Source organism: Sabethes cyaneus, chromosome 3, assembly GCF_943734655.1.
Source record: "Sabethes cyaneus chromosome 3, idSabCyanKW18_F2, whole genome shotgun sequence".
NCBI classification, from domain to species: domain Eukaryota; kingdom Metazoa; phylum Arthropoda; class Insecta; order Diptera; family Culicidae; genus Sabethes; species Sabethes cyaneus.
Genome location: NC_071355.1, coordinates 94484741 through 94495294, shown reverse-complemented (window position 1 = coordinate 94495294; position 10554 = coordinate 94484741). Strand labels below are relative to the sequence as shown.

Here is a 10554-nt window from a genome sequence, read left to right as displayed (position 1 = left end):
AAAGCTTGTGCACTAGAGGGTTAAATACCACCTCAACTATTGTGAACTTCTGTACGTTAATTCCTTTATGTCCAGGAACATACATGCCAAACTTCATGAAGAACCATCCAGTTGATCCGAAGTTATGGCGATGCAAAAACACAAAAATTACTCTTATAATAATATTATATTATAATAATAGTGCCAAATGCCAATAGGTAATAGTACTTCGCCCACTAAAATAAGAATATTACATCAAAATAATCCGATGTATAAAAATTCGCAGGGCATACGACAAACAATGTCTAATTATTTAGCGGACATGCGCACCTGTAACGATATGTTTGGCAGGATTTTTATCGATTGCGAGAAGCTTTTTCATATACTGTGCTTATTGATCCTTAGCCATTTGTGAGAGATTCAAGTTTTTCACGTTGTTGAAAGAATACCAATTTTCTTTATTAGTCGAATACTTTCGCATTGGTTGATATAGTGAAGAAGTAAACCGAAAAAACAAATCATCCAATTCTCTTTTATGAGATTGAATTTTGATTGAGAGGAAATTGTGTGATAAACTGTGTTGATTTTGCTTTTTATATGAAACCAAACTTCATATGTTATGTCATTGTGTAGGCATGCCAAAAGAATTACGGGTTTCTTCAGCTGAAAAGTGAGGCCGTTGTAGTGTAAAACAATGGAAATTAGGTTGTAATAAACTACAGTGACTTAAAAATCCATAGTGTTCAACAGAAAACCATTCTACTATAGTCGATAGAAGCGAATAATCAGTGACAAGTGTACATTGAATCACCTTAGAAAAATGCAGCCCTTCTCAAATAATGAATATGGTGGGAATGAATATGGAAATTATGGGCAACAGCAGCAGAACATTCCTATGCAGTCAGCTGGGGTAGCAAGACCAATGGTTGACCCTGAGGCGATGGGAGAAGTTGATCCTACGCTGTGAGTATCCACCCACAATAGCCACATTCCAAATAAATGTGGAAATAAAATATGGATTTGATTAACATAATTGCAATTCTAACCTTGCATTTCCTTTTGTAAAATAGCTATCCCCAAGCCAAGGAGTCAACGCACAAAATTCGAGGAAAGTCGGATATTCTGGAAATGCTGTGCGGTTCAGTCGATCAAGAACTGCTCCCAGTAAAAACGTTCTATTTCTTCTTCTACGCCGCTTTCGGATCCTTGTTCCCACTGATGGGAGTGTACTTCAAACAAATGGGCATGAATCCTGGGCAATGCGGCCTACTGATCGGGACCAGACCGTTTGTAGAATTTTTGTCCGCTCCATTCTGGGGAAGCTATGCTGATCGGTAAGTTTGGTAATTTTTATTCTGTATGCCTATACGCCTAATATACATATTTGGCTCAACATTATAAGAAGACTTTTCAGATTGAACATTTTAAAAACCTTTAAAATTAAGCGTTTTTATACATATCTACAATTAAATTAGCGAATCAAATTATTTTAACTTAAATGTATCTCAGAGATTTGACATTATCAAAAGCATTTACAGGCGGCTATCGGTATAGCCATAGCAAATCAATTCCTGTAAAGATCCGAATATACTTATACTACCTAGTTAGACTTGGATCGTACCTCGATGCTAATTAGAAGACTAGATACGCTCACTGAAAACTAATTATGTTCATATGGTAAAATAGATCAAATATAATTTATCGAACGAAGTTTGCTATCAATCAGCAAACCAAAAATAGTGATTTAAATTTTTAACTGTTATCGATAAGTGCAACTTAACTTATTGCATGACTGATTAAAAAAAATGAATTTTAGCTGTTTGCATTTTAAATATTTTTTGAAATGAAAATAAAATGAAACATGGATGAAAATAAAAACCAATTATGGTGAATGACCAAATGGTAAAAGTCACATTAAAATAAATATTAACAAAAAATTAATTAGATAACCCGACAAGATATTATAATTTCGAAGTACCCCGAAATGACGATACAGTAATGATCCTGTTTAGTAAAGTTTAAGTTCGTTTTAGTTGTACGTTTGATCCCGATCATCAATTTGTCCCCGGATTACGGTACCAATTTAATGGTTTTGATGCTCAAAAATCGAAATTTGTTTCTGTAGAATATGAAATTACCCTTGTTACAAATTTAATGATCTAAAATCATTAACGTTGCCAAATGTTATCAAAACCTATTGCGGTATTAACCATTATCATTGGTTTTATCATGGTATTACGCAAACTAGTTGACTGCTCTACGTCTCTTATAAACTTACCATACGTATCGCGTAGTAATACAATATCAAAATTGATCTTATTTTACTTGACAAACCGCTATAAATTTTATGGAGCCCTTAAAACGGTAACACCCTGACCGACCAAAATTATTGCTGCTATTATGAACAATATTAGAGTTCAACACCGAAATCATTTTTTTCTGCGAGGCCCTATTCTAGTATTTTGTTTTAACTCGTAAACAAAAATTCATCAAAGCAAAGTAATTTGCAGTAAGGTAATTACACTAAAGTCGCTTTTTATGCGGTTTATTTTTTACGCGACTATTTTTACGCGAATTTCGGAGTTTACGCGGTTTTTTACGCGAATTTCAGAATTTAGGCGGTTTTTTACGTGATTTTCGAAATTTACGCGAATGTGCTCAATTAGACTATTATTTAATGCAATGTTGAAATCCATAAAGTTTTTTTTACGCGAAGTTTTGTTTTTTCTTTGTAACACGAATTTTGGAATTTACGCGGTTTTTTTACGCGATTTTGATTTATGCGGAACGTATCCTTCGCGTAAAAAGCGACTTGAGTGAATTATCAATCGGTTTTCCTGTAACAGGAAGCAACTAAAATGATTTGGCTAGAAATTGAGAATGACTAACTGGATATATTTATTTTGTTAAAACAACCAATTTTCGAAAATTGCAAAATTTAGATGGCTCGTTGGGTTTATCCACCTACTACATCAATATGCACGATAAAATTTAATGCGCATTTGCTGCAAACCAATGGAGACTGCTGAAAATGTATTGGGATATTTTATTCTAGACGCTATAAACCAAATCGATCGGGATGATCTAAAAGTAAAACTTTAACTATTCTGCTCACGGATGTATTTTCAAGTTAACAAAACTGGTGAACTGATTTAGCTTTTTACCAGAGTAAGCTGTATGCTTCATAGTTTTGTAGCGAACAGCTTCTTTAAATTATGGTGGCAGCTGTCAAGCAGCGAAAAGCATCATCGGTTTTATTGCTGCTTTCAGCAGAGTGTGATAAGACTGCTGAAGCTTATAACCTGATTCTCAAAGACGTTATCGCTACAAACTTTTGGACGGCGGAGTCGATAAGATTGGGTTTAGTTAGGGGAATTGAACTGAAAATCAATACAATACAATCAATACGCACTTGCCGTATGCAGAAGAAAAGTGTTGCGGACTATTTTTGAAGAAGCATAAACGGAAAGTGGCGCAGGCGCACGAACTGTAAATTGCCAACGGTACTTAGAAAGATTCCCATTGAACACTTGGCACAACCATTTCGGGCTAATGCGACGCACAATTTCTATGAGAAAATGAACCAATATTATAAAAGATACACACCGAAGCCCGATATGTATATTGTATAGACACGAGGGGAGAAACCTGGTCGCAAATGAGCGCGAGGTGGTCGACATGTGGAAGCAGTTTTTCGATAAGCATCTCAATGACGATATAACAAAATGAAAAGGAACGGAAGTAAACCTAAGAGTGCCTTCAAACGAAAACAGCTTGCGGGCATACGATCTCGAAGAGATCCAGCGAGAAACAGCTGAGGTCAGCTGAGGAATAATAGAGCTGACGGAAAGGACCGATTCCCGGCAGAACTTTACAAAAAGGACAAAGAAACATTCGTGACGCACTTCATTGGATAATTTCAAACATTTGGTGGGAGAAGATACTACCGAAGGAATGGAAGGAAGGTATGGTTTGTCCCTCATATAAAAAAGGCGATCGGCTCGATTGCTGTAATTACCGTGGCATTACGATGATCAATGCCGCCTACAAAGCGCTTTCTCAAATTTTGTTGCGTGGTCTATCCCTAATAGCAAAAGAATTCGTACGGCAGCATCAGACAGGGTCTATGGGGACACGTGCTATTGCGGATCAAATATTCCCTCTCCGACAAATCCTTCAGAAATGTTGGGAATACAACGTGCCCACGCATCATATTTTTGTAGATATCAGGGCAGCATACGATACAGTCGAGAGCGAACAAGCATGCTAATGCACGAGCACAGTATTCCGGACAAACTGAAGCGGTTGATCAAAGCTAACCTGGAGCGCGTGATGTCGGACAGTCCTGTATGTTGTTCCGGCGAGCGAGCATCAAAACGATCACGATCTTCGGCAAAAATAGCCAACTCATAGCCTTCGCAGACGACCTCGACATCATTACTAGAAACGAAGGCAACCTACGCCAAACCACAGACAAACAGACGAGACACTCGCGTTAATTCCATCGTCCATTCAAAAACCACTCATTATTCAATAAAGCATGTTTCGCTACATTACCACACCACGGGGCTCGAGCCATACAAATGTAAAAACCCTGCAGTATAAAACCCTGTAAGTGCAAGCTACTCCGCAACATGCATAACAGAGGGTGCATAGTGTACAAGACAAATGTGTAGGACGATGGTTTTTAAAGGATTTTCTTCTATGTGTCATGTCAGTTCGTCAGTGTCCAAACTAAAAACGAAAGCTAGGAAGAATATGTGACAAATCTATGAAAACCAAAACCAAATATATGATAGGAAGTGGCTCAGAGAAAATAACGCTAGCCTCCCACGGACAGTGACTATTGACGGCTATGAACTGGAAGTGGTTGACGAGTTCCTATATTTCATTTGGGATCATTGGTTACCGTCGACAATAATACGAGAGACCAGTTTCAACGGCGCATTCAAGCTGGAAATCGAGCCTACTATTCCCTCTTCAAAATGCTTCAATCAAGAAGTAGCGTATTAACCACGAGCTGCAGGCACTACTTGCAGAGATTTCTATCGTACACCTGATGTAAATTGAGAGACTACGGTGGGTTGGCCACATCGCTAGGATGCCGGACGACTGTGCAACGAAATCCGTTCTCTTCAAGAACGCCGTGCCGGCGGCAGAAATAGAGAGCCCAACGTACTAGATGGTTCGACTAGATTGAAGCTGACTTGCGAGTATCAAGTTGCTGAACGAATTAGCGGCGAGTATCCGAGGACCGAGTACAATGATACGGCACGCATCACCCCGGCTTTAACCTGCTAGAGAGACAGGAGTTCGGTTTGTTATTTCTCCATACATCGCGTGTATTCAACAATCAAAAGTGTAGAACTAATCTTTTAGTAAGGGGTAGTTGTGAAACGGAGTAAATAATAAGACAAAACATACGTTAGATTATAATCTAACGCTAAGGCTTATAATTTATAATAGGTTAAGATATTTCTGCATTATAACAAACGAAAATTACAAACTATTAGCTGACACACGTTTCTTTTTCTAGGTGCAAAAAAGGAAAAATGTTGCTACTGGCTTCGTTATCTGCGTGGATACTTTTTACCCTACCACTTGGCTTCATCCAACCCCCAGCTACCAGTTGTATTGAGAGAAAAAATGCTACTGACTTTGAGCTAAGAACACCGCAAGTCCCTCGAATTCTGAAACGTTCTATTGATGAAAGCATGCTTGAGGAAGTATCATTCGGAAAGTACACAGAACCAGATGCTCATTTTTCCAGGTAACAATAGTTAAAGTTTGCTTATTAAACGATTGAATAATTCCCCTCCATTTTACTTGTATGTAGAGTTGAACGCGCGGCTCGACCATTTGCGGCAGCTGGCCAATCTCCCTTAGGCGTTAGTTATGCCAACAACTTCAACGAACGTTTACATGGTGACTGGGTATCTCCACTCTTTTCATCTATTGTGTACAGAACTGCGGTAGAAACATTTGCTCAAAAAGTTTATATCAAACTGGTTCTAAAATTACTATTTTTAGGATATTCAAAAAGCATTCTTTTTGCTACTGCTGCTTGTTGTGATTGGAGAATTCTTCAGCGCTCCCGCGATTACATTGGCCGATTCAGCTGTCATCACTATTCTCGGCGAAGATGCTGATCGTTACGGTCACCAGCGTATGTTTGGTTCCCTTGGCTGGGGTTTGGCAATGTTTTTCGTGGGTATAGCCTTAGATCATTCGACAGCGTTTCCGGACCATCCCTGTGGGCCGGAAAAACAAGAGAAAAACTACTCGATATGCTTTGCAACATTTTCCGTGCTGATGGGTGCAGCACTTATTTCCGCTACACAAATTACGTTCAAATACGACTTTTCGGTAAATTAGATTGGTCTTGAATATTTAAACTATACTGGATTAACATTTATAATCGACAGGAACCTCCAGAGCCTCAAGTCATCAAAATTGCTCAGGAACCTACAGAGGAAGAAAGAATGCAGAACCAATTAGCGGAACAATTACAGCTTCCTGCGTTAGCTGCCAGCGGTGGAGGTATGTCTAGTGCTGCTCCTCCTCCTCAGGCACTAGGTGCACAAGTGAGTGCTAAACATTAAACCGATCTAATAACAACACTTACTAAGATGGAATTTCAGACTAAGATCTTCGCGCAGACGACACGTGAAATGCCTGAATGGGTTACGGTGTTAAAACAGTTCAAGGATTTAAAATGCGCATCATTCCTATTTGTGGCATGGTTCATGGGATTCGGTATTGGACTGATTTTCACATTTCTCTTCTGGCATCTCCAGGATTACGGTGGATCACCAACGTTATTTGGCGTCGCTTCAGTCATCAATCATATTTCGGAAATTTTCGCCTACTTTTTCAGCTTCCGCTTGATCACTCAGATCGGTCATGTTAAGGTAGGAATAACTATTGCTTTAATGCTATTCTATCTGTCGAGTTGCCAATCATATTGTGTTAATTTATGAATTAAACTAGAATGTAGAATAGAATTGTGGCTCCGTAATCCCAGAGTTACAGGGTCAGGTTGATAAACTGGTAAACGCAAAGTCAATTTTCGGTAAAAGGATCTTCACTGCCATGGCTTTCAACTGTCAGGAAAGGCCATCATCAATCGCTTGGATGTCACTGACTAAACTGCACACCACGTGCCTCGTTAGATATCCAATTGTCAGCCCATCAGGATATTCCGCTTAACGCTGTTTTTGCATTATCTCCGCCGTGGTGCCCACGTTTCGTGGGCGTATAGTAATACAGATTTAACTTTAGATTTGAAAATTCAGTATGTAGGTCGATTTGCTTTGCAAACCTGAGAAGCCACCACTGCTGACCCGTCCTGATTCGTGTGGCTATATCAGTTTTTTTACCCTCCCACATTGTCTGGTTACCAAAATATTGAAAGTTTTGCTCCTGCTTTACCTGTTGCATGCTACTGTGAAGTTGGAGGGATTACCAGTGTTCACTACTATAGACATAGTCTTAGCTACACTGGCTATGAGCAAGATAATATAGTCGGCTAGATCAAGGGCATTTAAGGCTGGTAAACTGCTGAATAATACGTATTGTCGGTGCCTGCGCGCCTATAGGCAATCCCTCCAGCAGCAGCAAACCCTACCTTCTGATAGCACAAACCAGGATTCGAGTAACCTTAGTGGAGATCTGGTAACCAACTCCGGTAGAAACCAAGGTCGTATGCCGATAGGAAAAGGAGAATCATCGTCCTCGTGCCAGTGTGGGATGCTAAGCAGTACTGCCACGAAGGTCCTCCGGCGATACAGGGGATCTGTGCAGATCTTACAATCTAACCGTTAGTACAGCAAGCAAATAATGCTTACACTGCTCGCGGAGACTTACAAGCACTGGTCGTTTTCGAACGTCGTATGCTTAGGGTCATCTTTGCCGGGGTACGTCGAAACGTTGAATTGAGGAGAAGGTTAAACCACGAGTTGACGCAACTCTTCGCGAGCTCAGTACCCATAAAGTCACTAAAGCTGAAAGGGTACTATGGGCGGGATATGTGGTGAGAATGTTAGACTGCAATCTCAAAAATGGGGATACCCGCGATTTCGGTTGATTCCAGTTGCAGAGGTGCATAGGAAGCTAGCTAGTTAAACCAAGTGGAGCAGGATTTAGGAAGTGTGGTATTTTCAAGGATGGGAGAAAAACAACTATAGACTGAGTAAGTTGGCGTAATTTCGTAGTGCAGGTGAATTTCTAACAGACATCTCACCTCACCAGGTTAAGTAAGCAAGCAAGTAAATAAGATCACTTGCTCTTTCGTCAGAGGATTACAGCGCATTCCTCGATTTGGTGTACTATTATTAGCTCCGACAAGTGTCTCATCCTCATAACGATGAGAAATAGTAGCGGAGATAATTTATAGCCCTTTCTCACACTAGCAGTAACTAGCAGAGTGTCGGACAAAACACTATCGTACAACACCTTGCTCGAGAACGCCTCGTACTGAGCTTCAATGAGACTATCTTATCTTGAAGTTCTTCTCGTCTAAGTGCGCCGCAGATATTGTTCCTGGCACTCTGATAGATTGCTCTTGATTGCTGCTTTAGTACCTCAGAGCTTACACAATATGTGTGACGAACGCCATACGCTGCCTCATTGCAACTCAAAACAGTTGTTCTAACTATTCAGTTCATCGTTTATCCTCTCCTGTGTGGCCAATCACTACTGTCCTTTAGTGAAATTTTGGCATTCAACTAAGTACTACAATAGCGCCAAAAATGGCGTACAACAGTTTAAAAATCCTCTCCAGTTCTCCGCTATCTCCGCTCGTTGATCATCAAGGCCTTCTGTTCCCCTGGACTTACTAAAAATGCAGCTCCTTACTCGTATGGCTACGTCTTGTGATCTCTAATGTTTGACCAACACATCTTGCTCAGCTCCAGGCTTTCAAGCTTTAAGTCAGTATATTCCATATTCCACAGCTCGCGTTTATATTTTTATGCTGAAGGTCGGTGCCAATAATGTAGGTTGATGTCATCTTCCTTTTTCCGTAACTTAATGATTTTCAAGTACAATAACTTGTTAACTCAGTGTCTCTATCTCGCTTATGGAGTTGCCATGATAGATATAGCGGGCGATGCCCGTGTTTCCTGACAAACCCTTTTGTATATTGTAGAAAGTTTGTAAAAATTTCAAAATAAGGTGAACACCTGGACAGTGCGTACGTTGTGAGATACTGGGCGTATCAAGTTTAATACATAATATTTTTCTATGTCAATGATTTCATTATTATATGTAGCACATGTCCAACTTATTATATTTTTTCAAATTCAGGTACTTTGTCTAGGCCTTGTAGGAAATATACTGCGTTTTCTATACATTTCATACCTAAAAAATCCATGGTGGGTCCTTCCATTCGAGTTTATGCAAGGTAAATAATTTTATATTATAATACAGCACATATTAACCGTACCTATCGCAGGAATTACACACGCTGCCGTTTGGGCTGCTTGTTGCTCATATATCGCTCACAATACTCCTCAGCATTTAAGATCATCAGCTCAGGGTAAGCAGTTTTCGTATTCATAAAATGAAAAAAAAGTCAAAATCTTTCTCTGTCTACTCGAAGGTGTCCTCCAAGGGCTACATCACGGTCTTGGCCGAGGCTGTGGTGCCGTGATTGGTGGTATGTTTGTCAACTACTTTGGAACCACCGCGACCTTCCGAGGTTATGGTGTCATTTGCATATTGGTACTAGCAGGATTCGTGTTTATCAATTTCTACCGGAAAGAGCAAGGTTTTATATCCGAAATTCCTGCCACAGAAGATCCACATCAGGTAAACCGCATTACAAATATTTTTATCATAGCATACTAAAGGATAACTAATGTTTCAGGTTGCGGAAGAGACAGCACATCTTGCTCCTCATGGCGTTCCAAGCAATCCTATTCCAAGGGCCCTATCCAGTACACGTCTAAATGAAATTGGTAATCAAAATGCCGACAACGGTTACGGCACTTACCAAACTACTGGAGGGGCTCTTGATGTACCCGGCGGTGTGCCGCATAACCCTTTCGCCGCCCCTCAAAATAATACCTTTGGTGGTAACCAATACTAAATTCAATCTGTTATTCAGGTCGCAAGTAGGTTAGGTTTACATGTTATTCGTCATTCCAGAAATAAAAACATATACGCCAAACGCGTACCAAACCAAAATATTTCGACAAAAATTTTATTTATTTATCCAAGCTGAACCGTTGTTTTGATTTCGCATGTGCTTTATGAATACAATTCATTTAGCCTAAATTTCTTGTTTATAACAATAACAGGCTAGTGAAGTTTTTATTAGTATATAAGTAAGATTTTGATTTTTTAATAAAATTGGATTTTTTTATTAGTGCAAAATGAATATAATACTTACATCTAAAATACTATTGATGCACTTAGATTAGTATGTAGCGTTTTAAGTTTAGTGACTGGCACTACTGTATTACTATTGACTTAATTTTGGGTTTTCATATTACTGGAAAATAAAATAAAACTAATCTAATATTCTAGAAATGCTATGCTAAAGTTCAAACGAAAATGTAGTTCTGTTTCCTG

The 10554-nt window shown here is 39.4% G+C and overlaps 1 protein-coding gene across 1 annotated transcript; it reads left to right on the top strand.

Moving 5' to 3' along the window:
* The first annotated feature begins 799 nt into the window (after positions 1 to 799).
* On the top strand, positions 800 to 10069 carry LOC128743493 (major facilitator superfamily domain-containing protein 6). The gene is made up of 11 exons (XM_053840089.1): positions 800 to 942; positions 1050 to 1313; positions 5516 to 5749; positions 5816 to 5951; positions 6010 to 6345; positions 6405 to 6563; positions 6621 to 6890; positions 9286 to 9382; positions 9434 to 9517; positions 9581 to 9789; positions 9848 to 10069. Exons 1-11 carry the CDS (start codon positions 800 to 802, stop codon positions 10067 to 10069), a joined length of 2154 nt encoding a protein of 717 aa, XP_053696064.1.
* Positions 10070 to 10554: the final 485 nt, after the last annotated feature.

Excerpts from the sequence above, each read along its gene's own strand:
- LOC128743493 (XM_053840089.1), top strand. The coding sequence starts at position 800 with ATGCAGCCCTTCTCAAATAATGAATATGGTGGGAATGAATATGGAAAT. Across the intron at positions 5,952-6,009 it reads CTATTGTGTACAGAACTGCG|GATATTCAAAAAGCATTCTT; the intron begins GTAGAAACATTT and ends TACTATTTTTAG. Across the intron at positions 6,346-6,404 it reads CGTTCAAATACGACTTTTCG|GAACCTCCAGAGCCTCAAGT; the intron begins GTAAATTAGATT and ends TATAATCGACAG.